The sequence below is a fragment of the Antechinus flavipes genome, chromosome 3 (genome assembly GCF_016432865.1).
Source record: "Antechinus flavipes isolate AdamAnt ecotype Samford, QLD, Australia chromosome 3, AdamAnt_v2, whole genome shotgun sequence".
Taxonomy (NCBI): Eukaryota; Metazoa; Chordata; class Mammalia; order Dasyuromorphia; family Dasyuridae; genus Antechinus; species Antechinus flavipes.
The window spans coordinates 481,409,141-481,426,528 of record NC_067400.1 but is presented as its reverse complement, the minus strand read 5'-3'; the positions used below and the strand labels follow the sequence as shown (position 1 = coordinate 481,426,528).

Here is a 17,388-nt window from a genome sequence, read left to right as displayed (position 1 = left end):
CATCTTAAGGGAGGACTCCAGAAGCCTACGTCTCTAGCCCCTGTCCACAAGAGAGATCAGCCTGCAGCGCCCCCCACAGGAGAGACCAGACTGCAGCGCCGCCCCCCCACAGCACGCAGCCGCAGACAAAGAATTAAGGACCGCCCCACCCCCACAGGAAGTTTAGATTCCCGAGCTGTAGGAACCGGAAACAATGCAATTGAAGGCCGAATCCAAATCCCTTCTATATTCCGCCTCGGATGCTTAGAGGGAGGGCGGAGCCCGGAAGGGGTGGAAGTAAAGATGCGGGTTGGGCGAGCGCCGAAATAGAAAGTGGCAGTTGAGCGGACGTAGTTACGTGCCTCTGTTTTCGGTTGGGGGTCTGGGATCCTGATGGCGGTCCCGGGCGTGCAGCAGCTTTCCCTAACCAAGGATGGGATCCGGGCGCCGCCGCGAAGCCGGGCTATTTTATGTCCCGGGCCTGCGGGACGTGGCCATCCTCCTGTCTTAACCAAACACTCGCCGGTCTTTGCCCGCGTCCAGGTTTTCTTTAATTTACATCCCGAGCAGCTCCAGCTCTTCACCCTACCCCGATGCCTACCCCGGGATCCCAGGGACTCCCGGATTGCCCCTTCCCGGTCTCGTTTCTTCCCCATTCTTATTCTAATCCCACATCCCCACCCCCCTGGACCCAGCCCTCGCGTAGTTTTGTTAGGCTGAGGATTCAAAGCGGCTTCCTGAAGATGGTAATGTTTTCCTTCTGAGCAGGAATCACGGATGTCTCAAAACCCGGCACCGACCAGAAAGTCTCGATGTGCCCCCTGGGTGGAACAAACCTCTGAGAAGAATCGGGCCCTGCTGGCAGTGCTGGCAGAGAGGAATGAGGCGGTGGTGCCTGTTGGGGCTTGGGTGGAGTGTGCCTCACCGTGTAGTGAGGAAGCCCCGGCATCTGTGAGTGTCTTTTACCCAAAATGGGGATGATGGAGGGTATCTCCTCCCCACCCCTTTGCCTTTACTGACCTGACCGTGTGCTAAGCCATCATTGAGCTACCGGGGTGTCTTCTAAAGTTTATGTAAATAAGGGTGCTTTTGTACGAGTGCCAAAATTATGGGTCAAAACCTGTGGCTTGTATCATTTGCACAATAATGTAACCTTTATAGAGCACCCCTCAGTGCAGGGTGATGGACCAGTTCCTAGAATGAGCCTTATCTTAAGACTTAACTGATCTTATTTAAGACTTCTCAGATCTTCAATAAACTTGAGGAAACAAAAACAATCGATAAAATACGTAAAAGTTTACACATTAAATGAAAAGGTCACAGGATAGGGAAGAACCTCTTCATTCTTCTTGTTCAACTCCCTGCCTGAAGCTGGAATCCCAGTGTAGATACTGGGAAATTATAATAGACTTTTCTTTCCAAGTTCATGGTCATAATGCACAGTGTTTAGTTTATATTTTTGTTCTCATCTTTATTGTAATTGTATAAATTAATTTCCTGACCCTACTGTACTTCATTTACCTTCCATTCATCTAGATTTTGCCAGGACTGGATTTTTGAAGTTGTTTTTATCAGCACAGTAATAGTCTAATACTTTAAAAGTCTCAAACACAACTTGTCTAGCTATTCCTCAATCTATGGACATTTAATCTGGGGTTGGGGAGGAGGTAGCAGAGAAGAGCCTCAAAATACCCAGATTCAAATCCTGGGTTTATTAATTACTTCCTTTGTATTTTGGGAAAAATCACCCAAGCTCTCTGAGTCTTTTAGTTTCTTCATCTGTACAAAGAGGGTGCTAGCATCTTAAAGATCTCTAATAGCTCTAAATCTTAACCTATGTGACATAATGAGTATGTGCTACAGTTAAATGTGGAGAAAAAGACTTTGCCCCAGAAAGGACAGAACTAACAGTAATGGTTGAAGTAGGAGAGAAGGGAGAAGGAAAAAAATCTAATAGAGCTACCCAGAAGGGGAATTGACTACATTAGGAAGGATATAGTACAGTAGTAGTAATGGTAGACCTCATGAGAGGTCTTGAAAGATACCGAAGATATCTTTGTCTGGGATTGAGGGGATTCTTGTTTAGGTTTGAATTGTATTAGATGGTCTCTGAATTTCTTTATAAGTCTGAGATTCTAGTTTGTTGTGCATGTGTTATATTTTGTTAGGCAAGTCACATTAACTAGGTTTCTCATCTGGGTAGTTTGAAGTATATCTCTTAAGACCTCTGCCAATTCTTGATTCTGTGATCTTGTAAATTTTGGAGAATTTAGGAAGAAGTAATAGAACTTGTTGACTTATTGGATGTGATGAGAGTGAGAAGCTAAAGATGATGATTTCTGGAGTGGGTGACAGCTTTTTTGGAGTTGTCACTTTCTCATATTTTTTGACTTCTTGTGACAACTCTGTCCCTCCCCATATTCTGGCTCATCTCTATTTACATACATAGATTCCTTACTGACCTATATTTTAAGAGGTGAATCAAAAGTAATTTGGTTTTGAGAGTTTGAAAAGAGTAGTAATGTATGAGATTGGAAAGATACATTGGGCTATGTTTTCCTCACACATGGCATCACCATACCTTTGTGTTCTGCCTGTCATCCTTGTACATATATTTCTTTCTCACTTTTAGCTCAAACTCCATTTCTTCCTCAAGAATCTCAAATACCACCTCTATAAAAAGTTTTTCTTATTTTCTAGTGCTCTCCTATGCATAATTATCTTGTAGTTTTCTTTTATACATTTTCGTGTATTTTATCTATCTATATATACATATATACACACACATACACACATATATATTGTATTTATTCTATGTGTATATAGCTATACATAAATAACTAATCTATATATTTATGTGCATACTTGATATCTTTTCCTAATAGCATATAAATTCCTTGAGGGTAGGTACCCTTCGTATTTTTATAGATGGTGGCTTGTATACAGTATAAACATTTGTGATAAATGCTTATTGATAAAACATATAGGAAATGTTTATATTGATTTGAGAAAAATAATGATAATCATGGTAAGAAGGGAACCCTAATCAGAGACACAATCCTAATGAAATGGTTTAATTCAAGTTTATGACAATACTTTAATCCACTCTCTAGTTTTAATAAATACATGGGCCTTGCTTTGGTTAGAATTGATTTATTATTCTCTCTCTCTTTTTTTTTAAGACTTCAATTCAGTTTAAAAAATAATTTGCTTTGGAATTCAGCAAATTATTGCAATTGTATTTTTGGTTCATTTGGTTCAAGAGTTGCTAATGTTGCGTTAAATTTTATAGTCTGTACCCTATTGATGCTTTTATTTTCAAAAGAATTTTAATCTGTGAAATTTGAAAATGGTGATCTGTGAAACTAAATTTTTTCCCCAGGATTTTATCCCAATTTTCTTTCTCCAATTTGTAGTAGGAGAGTCCAGGTAAGCAAAACTGCCTGAGTGGTGCAGCTTATTTTCTTACTTTTTCTCATAAGGTTTCAGCATCTCATTTAGAAGAAGAATTAAAGGAACAACAACGATTAAAAGAAGAATCTCTGAAACGCTTTCAGGAACAGGTGAAAAACAGAGTAAATCAGCAGATGAGGCTAAGAAAAAAGCAGCAGCTTCAGAAGTCCTGTGAAGCAGTAAGTTCAGTAATGGATCTCAATATAAGTTTGCTAAGAAATAGAAGTTTAAAAAACATTGAAGTTTATTTATTGTTCACTTTGCTTTGAAGCTCTGTTTGGCATAATTTTAAATTCAGAGCATGGAACAGAAGTCTGTTAGCTAGGAGACCTGGGTTCTATTACTAGCATATCATAGATGTGTGGCTTTAAAAGTTCTATAATTTCTGTTTTTTAAATGGAACATATAAACATTTATTGAACACCTACTATACTGTACTAAGCACTGGGAATACAAAAAGAAGCTAAAAACAGGTTCCCATTTTAATGGGGAGAATAGGAAACAAACAAATAATGTACTCGTAAACTATGTACAGGATAAATAAGGAATCAGTTAAAAGGAAGGCACTAGAATTAAGAGGAGATTGGGCAAGGTTTTTTTTTTTAGAAGATGGGATTTTAGTTGAAATTTAAAGGAAGCCAAGGAGGTGAATAAGTAGAGTTAAGTAGGGAGAGCATTCCAAGTATAAAGGACAGCTAGTTCAAAAGATAGATTGTTTTGTTCATGAAACAGCAAGAAAGTCAGTGTCACTGGGTTGAAGAGTATATTTTGGGAATTAAGGTGTAAGAAAATAGAAAGGTCGGAAGGGATATGTAAAGAGCTTGTGAATGCCAAGTAGAGGATTTTGTATATGATTCTGAAAACATTAGGGAATCACTGGAGTTTATTGAGTAGGAGGTTGACATGATCAAATCTATATTTGGGAAAGTCACTTTGATAGCTGAATAGAGTATGGAGTGGATTGGGGAGAGATGGGAGGCAGGCAGACCCATCAGCAGGCTATTTCAGTAATTCAGGGCAGGAGGTGATGAGGGTCTCCATTAGAATGGTGACAGTGTCAGAACAAAGAAGGGGGACATATTTGAGAGATAGGCCGCCTTGGCAACAATTTGGAAATAGGTGGTGAAGAAATAGTGAGGAGTCTCCAGTTAACACTTAAATTGTGAGTTTAGGGGACTCAGAATAGTATTGCCCTTTAGAGTAATGGGGAGTTGGGCAGGGTAGGGCTTGGAGGAAAAGTAATGAGTTTAATTTTGAACCCAGAGAGTTTAAGGTTCTTTTGGACATTCAGTTTAAGATTCGTGAAAGATAATTGGAAATGGATGAGTAGTAGTTAGCAAAGAGGTTTGGGGCAAGATAAATAGATTTGAGAATCATCAACAGAGATACAGGTGTTAAATCCATGGGAGGTGATGAGATTATCAAGTGAAGTAGTAGAGGGAGATTGGAAGAGGGTCTAGGATAACCCAGAGAGATAACCCTGACATGACATAATAAGCCTGCTAAATATTTGTCTTGAAATTTCACAAGATAAAAAAAAAAAAACTCGTAAAGTACTTTGGAACTTTGAGGAATTCATTGAACAAAGGTGATATTTATGGCACTTAGTTTAGAGACTCATTGTATCCTTTTCCATATGTAGGCAGAAAAAGAAAGCGCGATAGCCATGCAGTCTAATGATTCAGCCTCACACTTAACCCCTAAAAGTAGCAAAAGCATTTATCAGAACAGCATGAAAAGTGTCATCCGAAGTACTGGTTCCAGCTTGCTACCTACTCAGATTCTTGGTGGTATTGAAGAGGAAGCAAAAAATGAAAATGGAACATTCCAACAACAGACCCTGGCTGTAAGTACATTCCCAAATCCAAACTATTACAACTCCTCTATTTAGATAGTGCTTTGTAAATACCTTAAAGCATTATACAAGTATGAGTTTTCTGATTGGGATACTATATGTTATGGAGTGTTTTACATACATTATTTTATTTGATTATAAGTAGTTGTGTAAAGTAGAATAAAATGTCAGGTAACACATTTGTATCTTTAGATGTTTTTATTAAAACAGCATTCTTTTAGTAATTTTATTTTGTACACTTGGTATTTTAGAATTCTGTATCATGACCAATAAGTTCACAAGACACAGTATATAGGCTACATGTTTCTATTTATGCAGTTCCTTTTCTGCATACATGGTGTTCTTTTTTTTAAAAAACTAAGTTTATTTATTTGAAAAAACAGTGAGAAAACCAGAAAAGGAATATAAAACAAAATAAAGTGAAACAAAAGAGAACATTGTCATGTGTCCAGCAGAACATCAGGGAGGATTCAAAATATATAACAACAAATTACCAGATCAAGAAAGTATATTAGTAAAAGAAATTACATTCATGAATGTCCATTTTCTTTATTTCCTTGTAAATTGTTCTTTGGTTCTCTGCTGTGCACCTTATTTTATTCTTTTTTCCTCCTTCTATCTTCCCCACCAGCACCAAGCAAACTACAGTAAAGAAAATATACATTTATGTATACATATGTGTATACACACACACACACACACACACACACACACTTCTTATCCCTGCTGATTCTTTAATTAAATTCTGCTTCATAACTTGCTTTATTATTATTTATCCTCCCACCACCCAAGGATCCCTCCCTTTTCTTCCTTCATCCTTTGCTTCCCCATCTGCCCATCTGTTCCCCCTTGTTTCTTTTAGATTTTGGAGGGTGCTATACTCTTCATGGTATATATGTTATGTTTTCTATTGAACCCATGTGAATAGGTTTTCAGCCCTCCTTGCCCCTCTAATGCCTCTGTGTTCTTTCTCTGTACCTCATTTGTATAATATGATTACTAATTTTATCTTAACTCTGCCAGTCTTGTGAGTTAACCTATTGTTGATGTGAATCTTTAAAATGTAGTATTCATTTCCCATGTAAAAAAAAAAAAAAACAATCTGTGTATGTCTAAATAGTTTATCCACATTGAGTTACTTAAAAATCATTGATAGTGGCTTCTATATGTTAAATTATTATTTTTTTAAATTATTTTTTAATTTGGGGTTTGGTTGATAGAAAGTCCTGAAAATCTGCAAGTTTGTTGAAAGTCCATTTTTTCTCATTAAAATTATAATTTTGCTGGATATGATATTTTTGGCCTGAGGACTAGTTCTTTTGATTGTTGATAGATAAGATTCCAAGACTTGCTTTTTTCATTGTTGTTGTAGCTGCTGATAAGCCTTGTACAATTTTAATTGTAGGTCCAGTGTATTTGAATTGTGTTTTTCTTGTTTCTTGCAAATTTTTTTCTTTGATCTGAGAGTTTCAAAATTTGATAGTAATATTCCTGTATGTTTTCCATATAGGATCTTTTTGAGGTGATGATATTCTATTTCCCCTCATGTTCTATCACTCCAAGACAATTTTCTTGGATTATTTCCTGCAGTATTGTCTCAAAGTTCTCTTTTTGGTCACAATTTTGTCAGTCCAATTCTTATATTTTCTCTTCTTGATCTATTCTTCAGATCTATCATTTTTCTTATGTTTTACATTATGTTCTTTTTCTCATTCTTTATAATCTGTTTTGTTATTTCTTGGTCTTTCATAGCATCACTGGCTTCCCTGTCCAATTCTGATTTTCAAAGAATTGTTTCTTTTTGAAACTCTACTTCCTTTTCAAGTTGATTAGCTTTTTTTCATAATCTTGTTTTTCTTGAATGGTTTTTATTTTTATTTTAAAAGTTTTTTCTCAGTGTCTCATTTGATTTTTCAATTCTTTTTTGAGTTTTATTAATTCTCTCTGGGCAGGGAGCCATTGGGGTAGAAAGTTTTTGGTGTTTTTTTTTTGTTTTTTTTGTTTTTTTTTTAACTAAAGTGTCCTCCTCTGAAGACGAACCCCAGATCCTGGTCTTCCTTGTTTCCATAATGTTTCAGTGGAGTTCTTTCTTCTTTGCCAGTTAGGGTTTTTTTTTTTTGTTTGTTTGTTTTTTGTTTTGTTTTTGTTGTTAGTAAGAGATATTAGTGTAAGCTTCTCTAATTGTTGGGTGAGGGGATGGTGCCTCAAGCTTCTCTTCAGCTTTACCCTCTGACCAGGAGCCCAAACCAAGAGCTTCCCCAAATTAATAGTGACTGTATGACTATAGATAGTTTTGATTTCTACATCCGAAAACTTCTTGTTCATATCCTTTGACCATTTGTCAATTGGGGAATGACTTGTATTCTTATAAGTTTGATTCAGTTCTTTATATATTTGAGAAATGAAGTCTTTATCGGAGATAATTGCTATAAAATGATTACTAAATGGCAACACAGTTTGTGTTCTCAAAGTATCTCAGAGTCTCAAAGTATCCTGTTACCTAAGAGGAGTATAAAACAAAGGTACTAGATTTTAGTACTTAAAGTACTTACTTTGTACATGGCATCATATTTTCTTAGAGAATACAAAGAAGAATAAGATACTTTCTATCTTCATATTGTGTATGTATGTATAGGCTAAAAAGGGAATAAGACATCCATATAAATACCCTAAATACATGTTGTAATACAAAACTGAAACATGAGATATGAATGATGTGACTAAATCTACCATATATATCATTAGGAAAAATCCAGGGAGCTTTTTGAATCAGAAATATATACATTTTTTTTCACCGTCATTTTTTCTCTCTGAAAACATAACTTTCATACATTGGATTTTCAAGTTATGGTAAACTTGAAAAAAAAATCACTAAAGTATTAGATTTTACTCAAATTTTTATTTAAATTTTATTTAACTAGATAATTAGAATCAGTAAGCATTTATTGAAGGCCCATTATAAAGTGAGCACTTTTTAGGTATAATAATAGTAAATGAAGATAGTTAACATTTATATATTACTTTACAATACGCAACATGCTTTACATATTATATAATCTTATTTCATTTTATCATTTCAATAATCCTATGAATTAAATAATGCTATTCCCATTCTATAGAAGAGGATACTGAAGATGACAGTGCCTGGAATGATTTGCCTTAGATCAGTCAACTAATAAATGTTTAAGGTAGGGTTTGAATTCAAGAAAATTTGAATCCCTGAGTCCAATACTAGTCATTTTACTATGTAGCTAACTGTGCAAAAGAAGTGAGGTTATGCTCAAGAAGACAAGATTAACTCAGATGAAATGATCAGAGAATAATATGAAACAATAAGATGTGGGCTTAAGTAATTGTGAACAGATTCTTAGAGTTGAAGACTGAGCTGTATTTTGATAGACAGGTAGTATTTGAATTATGTTATTTACTCATACCTGACTCGTTGTAATTTTGGGAAAGATAATGGAGTGCTTTGCCATGTCTTTTTCCAGCTCTTTTTTTACATATGTGGAAATTGAGGCAAAACAAGGTTAAATAACTTGCCCAAAGTCACAGCTAATAAGTGTCTGAGGTTGAATTTGAACTCAGATCGGAGTGACTACAAGGCATTCTATCCATTGTGCTATCTAGCTGCCCCAGTATTTGAACAGTCACAGCTTGATTGAAATGAACATAAGAATAGAGGGAAATAAAGTGATAGCAAAATTGGGGCTAAATGTTGAAGAATTTGGACAGAAACCTATTGTAGATTCCCTTTAATTTCTCTGAAACAAGTTAACCATTTAAAAAAGCTTCAATAAAGTAACCTCAGTTGTGATGTATCTATAAAGAAAATTCAGTTTTATGAAGAAAATGTAGATTTAAAAATGTAAATATGTGCTTTCTGAACTTATCTTTCTTGTAATTTGTAATCCACTAGATGTCACTGGGTATTATTTTTATTATAGAAACATTCAAGAACTGACTTCTCCATTTTACTCAGACCTGATTGAAGAACCTGAAATGTAGTCACACATTGAGGTGAAAGCGATTCTTCAGGCAGGATTTAATGAATTATCAACTGTCTTGTGATTTAGAATCACAATAACATAGTGAGAGATCTTTTGAGGTCAAATAGTCCAACAACCTTGTGTGTAGTTTGGATCTCTTTTTTTCCAGTATCTCTAACTTATGATTTATGTAGCTGCAGCTTAATTAAGTACTTCCAGTCACAAGATAACTCATTATTTTGTGTGATAGTTTGTTCTTTTATTGGAAAGTTCCGGTTATTTGAAAATAATTCCTTAAATATCTTCTTTTTAAGTTTTTCCTCATATGACACTTGTTTCCAGGTCCCTCACCATCCTTTTGGTTGTCTCTTTCTAAATATTCTATGTTTGTCATTTTTCCCTTAAGATGTGGACCCCAGAATTTAATACTGTATGTCAAATGTGGTCCAACACATAATATGATGGATTATTTCTTTACTTATCCAGATTTTTCTTAGCTTATGGTACTTGGTATGCCACCAAGAGCTAATCTGCTTTTAATTCTAGATGTCTGGTCCCATGAGGCGTCAAGCCTGGATTTTTTTAATTTCCTAGATCACATGAGATTGAATAGTTCTCACATCAGAAGAAACTTCAAGAAGTCATATGATCTAAGCCCTTGCTTTGTAGTGAGCTATAGTCAAGTGATAGTAATCCCTGTGGATGAAATTTCTAGAGTGTCCATTGTTCAGCTTTTTTTCTTTTATGAATATTGGAAGCATATGATCAGGATTGTTCGCTCTTCTCTTCATAGCCATTTTGTGTTTGTAAATGTTATGCCCTACTTTAGCCATCTCTTTTCCAGGAAAAATTGCATAAATGACTGATCTTTTTTTCTAGAGCCTTTTCATGATGTTTTCCTCTTTGCATTGTAATTTTTTACATCCATTGTAATTTTTTACATCCTATGGGAAATAAAATTAATAAAGTATAAACTGCTGAGGTTACACAGATTTGAACAAAATAACTATTAACACTGACACATATAATAACTTAAAGTGGGTAGGACCAGAAACCTCAATAAAGTCAAACTCCAATGAGAAAGAGGGGAATCTCTTTATTGACACACAAGAGAAGAGATCTTGGTAGATAAAGAGTAAAAATAACAGGACATTATTATTGGCTATACCAGGAAACATGGACTGGCATTCCCATGAGGGTAATCGCTGTCCCCCTTCTGACAATTAAAAATGTTAATTGTTTTATGGGACCCATCTGAATCTTGTAATCTTTGTGAGGGGATCAAAACTACCAGACTTGCTGTTTCCTTGGAGGAGATTAAAAACTCTCCTAATTATACAACATTCCAGAAAGATGGTTATGACTTTTCCCACTATTAAAATGTATGACATGAGACAAATCCACTCTTATTTGCTCCTGTCTTTAACTGTCTCCATAAAGGGAAATTGTTGATTATGTACCCTTCCTGCAGGGAGATTCCAGTACTAAATCTATTATCCTGTAGTTTTATTTAAGACAAGCTGTACTTTAAGGAAAAGTGATAAATAAATACCAACATAATGGGTGGCAGAATTAATATGTAGGACCATGTAATAGCACTTTTGACAAATGTAATATTAAAAACAGCTCATAGTTTGAATTGGGGAAGAGAAGTTACAACAAAGAGTTTAAAGGAAGGTTGAGTTGTCTAAAAATGGAAAAGGATAATCCAAAATGGGAGAGAAGAGTATATGTAGAGGCTAGCAAAAAAATTTTTTGGTGAAGGGATATATAGAAATGAAGAATATGAGTTAGGCATAGCAAAAACAATTAGATTGGCAAAGAATAGCTAAAAGAAGAATTCCTAGTTTGAGATGTGCTCATCTCATCCCTTTTGGTAGGATGACTAGTAATAATAGGCAAGGACAGACAATATATCTTTTGGGGATGATAACAGGTTAACTTGTGGGATTTAAAGATAGGTCCTGTAAGTATTCCAAAGACTACCAAATTATTCTAAGGACTACTAGTATGAGAGACAACTTTTATAAATTTAATATAGAGAGAAACTTGAATTCCTGAGCTCAACTCAAGGACATAGAAATGAAATTTAAGCAGAACAGAATCAATTACAATATGAAATCAGTTATAAAGTGAAATTAATTTTAATTAATCCTTCTGAAGTCTGGAAATTAAATATAGTTCTTTAACTCTTAACCTGCATTTAGTAGTCTCTTAAGAGTATGGCTTTGGTGGGGCAGCTAGGTTGCCCAGTGGCTAGAGCATCAGCCCTGAAGTCAGGAAGACCTGAGTGAAGACCTGAGTTCAAATGTGGCCTCAGACACTTAACACTTCCTAACTATGTTACTCTGGGCAAGTCACTTAACCCAAATTACCTCAGCAAAAAAAAAAAAAAAAAAAAAAGAATATGGCTTTGGGAATGAAATAGAAGACTGCATTTTACAAGAATCAGCTGGAAGGTAGCTTTTGGTGGCTGTTAGGAAGAAGGTGAGATTTGTTGGTATTAATTTTATTTAACTGGTAGTTTGTTCTTAAAATTTTCTCAAGTACCACCTGTAGATATATGGGGAGGGAAAAAGCAGGGCAGATATTCATTTGCATGTAATAAAAGCACCTATATTAACTATGTAAAGTTTAATGGTTTGGGAGATTTTTTGAAGGTAGTTAAGGTTAAGTGATTTGCTTAGGACCACACAGCTAGTAAGTGATTGAAGTCAGGTCCTCCTGACTCCAGAGCTGGTGCTCCATTGTGTCACCTACCTGCCCAACCTTTAGGTTGACTTTTAAACCAAAGCATCATGAAGGTGATAAGTGAGCCAGAAACAAAGTTTCTATTGTTGCTAGCCTTTATAAATCACAATCATGGTTTCATATCAAAGTATAATATGTATATTTGCATAATGTAACATAATAGCTTTTTTTAAGCCATGGATAAACATAGTGATCACTGTCATCTTCAAATAATTAGATTCCTCATATATATATTTTCAATGATTTTATGAGTAATATTGCCATTCTATTCACGTCTGTTATTGATCCATGTTACCAATATTAGATATTTTTAGTCAGAAAAGGAGTGCTGGAGAAAGGAAAGACTATAAATATTAACTTCTCTCAGAAATTTTTGTGGGGTTGATTTGGAGAATATACCTTCAGATAACGCAATAATTGTGATAAAGGGTTTAAAGTTTATATGATTTCTTACTGCAGGACTTTTTACAAAGGAGACTTTGATTCCTAGGCCACATGGCATAATGCAGTATTGCCTACTACTTGGCAAATAATAAGAACAAGAATAATTCATGATACTTTATCTTTTATAACCTTAGCTATACATATGCCTCATTATGTATTGTAAATAACTTCTTGACTTGTTTATACACCATGAAACTAGCTCATTGAAGTCTAATACTTTTAGATACAAATGCCACTTTATCTTTTCAAAGACAATTAGAATCTAGAAGAAGGTTGTATACTGGTACATCAGAATAGTAATGAGTGAAGGAACCTGAAATTTAGATTATTGTGTAATAATCATTTGAAATTTTTTCATCTTTGCATATTCTTTGCCAGAAGTTTATGGTCCTTGTTCTTTCTCACTTTAGGAAAATTGTATTATGTCAACATTCCAGAAAGATGGTTATGACTTTTCCCACTATTAAAATGTATGACATGAGACAAATCCACTCTTTATTTGCTCCTGTCTTTAACTGTCTCTATAAAGGGAAATTGTTGATTATGTACCCTTCCTGCAGGGAGATTCCAGTACTAAATCTATTATCCTGTAGTTTTATTTAAAACAAGCTGTACTTTAAGGAAAAGTGATAAATAAATACCAACATAATGGGTGGCAGAATTAATATGTAGGACCATGTAATAGCACTTTTGACAAATGTAATATTAAAAACAGCTCATAGTTTGAATTGGGGAAGAGAAGTTACAACAAAGAGTTTAAAGGAAGGTTGAGTTGTCTAAAAATGGAAAAGGATAATCCAAAATGGGAGAGAAGAGTATATGTAGAGGCTAGCAAAAAAATTTTTTTGGTGAAGGGATATATAGAAATGAAGAATATGAGTTAGGCATAGCAAAAACAATTAGATTGGCAAAGAATAGCTAAAAGAAGAATTCCTAGTTTGAGATGTGCTCATCCCATCCCTTTTGGTAGGATGACTAGTAATAATACTAACAGCAATTTATACAGAGCTTTAAAGTTTGGAACCCTTTTTTTCCCCTCTCAATAATATTTTATTTTTCCAAATACATGTAAAGACAATTTTCAATATTCATTTTGGTAAGACTTTGTATTCCAAATTTTTCTCCCTTTTTCCCTTACCTCCTCCTTCCCTAAGAGAGCAAGCAATCTGATTTAGGTTAAATATGTGCAATCCTTTTAAACACATTTCCATATTTGTCATGTTATACAAAAAAAATCAGATCAAAAGACAAAAAACCATGAGAAAGAAGCAAACGAAAAATCTCAAAAAGGGTGAAAATACTATGCTTACATTCACATTCAGTCTCGCTAGTTGTCTCTCGATGCAGGTAGCATTTTTCATCTCAAAGGTATTAAAACTGCTTTGAATTACCACATTACTGATAAAAGCCAAGTTCATCATAATTGATCATCACATGAAGTTGATACTGTGTGCAATGTTCTCCTCGTTCTTACTTCACTTAAGCATCATTTCATATCTTTCCAGACTTCTGAAATAAGCCTGTTACCCTTTCTTTTTTTTCCCTTTACAATCCAATAGTTATAATTCTTTTAAAAATGTTAATAGTATTTTATTTTTCCAAATATATGCAAAGGTAGTTTTCAACATTCACTTTTGCAAAACCTTATGTTCCAAATTTTTCTTCCTTTCGTTTCCCCTCCCCAAGACATTCAGCAATCCAATATAGATTCAGCATATGCAGTTCTTTTAAAAATATTTCCATATTCCTCATGCTGTGCCAAAAAAAAATCTAATCAAAAGGAGAAAAAATCCAAACAAAAAAAAAAGTGAAAATACTATGCTTTCTTCCACATTTATTCAGTCTTCATAGTTCTCTTTCAATATGGGTGACATTTTCAATCACAAGTCTATTTGGAATTGCCTTGGATCACTTCACTGTTGAAAAGAGCCATGTCCATCACAGTTGATCATCACAGAATCTTGTTACTATGTATAATGTTCTCTTGGTTCTGCTCTCTTTACTCAGCATGAATTCATGTCAGTCTTGCCACATCTTTCTGAAATCAGCCTGTTCATTGTTTCTTATAGAACAATAATATTCCATTACATTCATATACCATAACTTAATCAACCATTCCCCAACTGAGGGGCATCCACCCAATTTTCAGTTCCTTGCCACTACAAAAAGGGCTGCTACATTTTTGCACATGTGGATCCTTTTTTCCTCTTTTATATTCTCTTGGGATACAGACCCAGTAGTGACCCTGGATCACTGGTTATACACAATTTGACAGCCCTTTGGACGTAGTTCCAAATTACTCTCCAGAATGGTTGATCATTTCACAGTCCTATTAACAATGTGTTAGTGTCCCACTTTACCCACGTTCTTTCCAATATTTATCATCTTTTCCTGCAGCTTTTAGCTAATTTGAGATGTAGCTTATTTTCTTCAGAACAACACTGTGATTGGTAGTAAAAGTGAAGTATTTTTATCTTATACCTTGTACATGAGGAATTGAGTGTTTGAGTAGTTATAAGTTGTTGCTGGTTATACAGTAGGTGATTAAGATAGGATTCAAAACCAGATCTGATTTCTAAGTAGGATGCTTTTTATGTTATATCTTGCTGCCTTTCAAGATGGGAAGTATCCAATAGTTGTGTGTATTAATCTAGACGTTTTGGGTATTTTTGTATTTACGTTTAAAATAAGAATATATAATGTCAGAAACTTACTTGACTAATAACTCTTAACATAAAATGATGAAACAAAAATTGCTGAGTTGAAATAATGAAGATAAAGTTGTTATACAAAAATATTATCATGAGGTAAATATCTCCTGTGAAAATAATCCTCTTGTCCTAAGTTTGGCATAAATTTAATAGCAAGAGCCTATTTTCCTGTTAGAATACTTGTTATTAATACTAATACTAATCCTAATGTTATTGGTATTAATACTTGTTTTTTTTTTTCTTTTTTCTTTGCTTTCTCTGGCAGCTTAGCCAAACTGTGAAGCAAGCCCGTAAACAACTGGCATCTCGAAAAACTACCGATGGAGAGAAACCATTAGGACTTTCAGAAGATAGCACAGACAGCAGTCCAACCCAAGAGGTAAATTAGTTTGCTAAGAAACTCAATTGAGTCAAATTAATAGTTCATCGTGAACTCTTACATTATGAATGGAAAAAATCCAACTTTAAAGAATATTCTGTAACTGACAAGTTTACAGATTAACATTTCATTCTCTGGTTTCTTTTATAGTTTCTTCAAAGTTCCTAAGACTGGATATTGAACTCATATAACCTTGTGTTAACTTATAGCATTCCTTCTGAATTTTTGATGAGGGGCTTTTATAAAATTTCTCCATTTCATCCTTATATCTTTTTTTTTTCTCCATTTCCAGTTGTCTGGATATAATTTTCTAGATGTCCTATCAGCTTATCAAATTCAACATATCTAAAATCCAATTTATTATCTTTCCTTTTCCCCTCTAAAAACCATCTACTTCTGCAGATTTCTTGATGACACCATTATCCTTTCAGTCACATAGCTTTAGATTCATCTAAAATTTTTCCTCTTAGTCCATTCCTATATTCAGTAAGTTTCCAATTTTGTTGATTATATCTGTTCTTTGTTGCTCTTCTTTCTGCTTGCATTGCTGCTATTGTAATAAAAGTCCTTAGGTCCTATTATCTGCACTTTTGCAGATAATAATCTTCCTAAGGCATAGGTCTAATTATATCATTCTTCAGATCAGAAATTTTCAATGATGTTCTTTTATCTTGAGGATGAAATGTAGATTCTTCAGGCTGCTGTTTAAGGCTTTCCATAATCTGGCTTCCAGTCTTTCCAGACTTATATATAACATTCATGTATTCTGAGATACATTCAAATGGACGACTAGCTTTTTCCTTCTCCCACCCTAAAATCAATATTCCATATATCTTTACAAATACTGGCTTGCATGTCTGAAATATATTCTTTCTTTATATTTACCTCTTAGAATCCTGAGTTTCTTCCTAGGCTTAGCTCAGGTATCACTTCTTAGCAGAAAACCTTTTTCAGTTCCTGCCTCTTTCCTCTTAATTTTAGCATCTTCTTCCTCGAACTACTCTGATCTTCATGCTATATCTCCCTTCATAACCAATAGATTTTAAAAATTTTAAGGAAAAGGACCATTCTTTTTTTTTCCCTTTATACCTCAAGCACCTAGCATAGTGCCTTTATATGTAATGAATGTATAACAAATGGCTAAGTTCTATACTGACTTTCAAAATTAGCTTTTTAGTAAACATATATCTGAATACTAATGTCCATCTCTTATTACTTTCTGTAATAATCACAACCGATCCATATCTACTCATTCTTTGCTATTCCTGTCCATGTTCTTTCCTAAATCTTTCATAAAATATCTAACCATACCTTTGAGGGCTTTCTTCTATAAGGTTTTCTGGGTGCCAGTATGACCCTTCAGGCTGCTCATATGATATGCCTCATTTTAATTATATGAGTAATCTACCCTCCTTTTTCTGATCGCAGATTTTCTGGGTGATATCTTTTATTCCATTTTTTGCATATAAGTAATTTGTAATGTATTTCAGTTTACTTATGTCCATTATTGCAAATTTCTCTTCCTACTAATTTATTTGCTGTTTTGATATCCTGGAAAATTAATATGTATCCATTAGCAGCCATATAACATTACTAAAAAAAATTTTTTTTAAATAGGCATATATTTCTTTTTTAAATTAAAGCTTTTTCTTTTCAAAACATATGCATAGATAAGTTTTCAACATTGTGTTCCAAATTTTCCCCTTTATCCTTTTACCCCCTCCCCTAGATGTCAAGACAAAATATGTTAAACATGTTAAAATATGTTAAATCCAATATATGTATACATATTTATACAATAATCTTGCTGCACAAAAAAAAGTCAGA

At 34.4% G+C, this 17,388-nt stretch overlaps 1 protein-coding gene across 2 annotated transcripts in view; it reads left to right on the top strand.

Annotated features, from left to right (window-relative positions):
• The first annotated feature begins 210 nt into the window (after window positions 1-210).
• CCDC15 (coiled-coil domain containing 15) overlaps window positions 211-17,388 on the top strand; it is a 61,099-nt gene continuing 43,921 nt past the window's right edge. Inside the window, exons 1-5 of one of the 2 annotated variants that reach the window (XM_051986765.1) lie at window positions 211-522; window positions 748-930; window positions 3,462-3,611; window positions 5,075-5,278; window positions 15,448-15,561. In XM_051986765.1, coding sequence (XP_051842725.1) covers window positions 373-522; window positions 748-930; window positions 3,462-3,611; window positions 5,075-5,278; window positions 15,448-15,561 — 801 coding nt within the window. In that variant the 5' untranslated portion in view covers window positions 211-372. The remainder of the gene's footprint in view (window positions 523-747; window positions 931-3,461; window positions 3,612-5,074; window positions 5,279-15,447; window positions 15,562-17,388) is intronic. The other variant, XM_051986766.1, reaches the window with a different exon arrangement.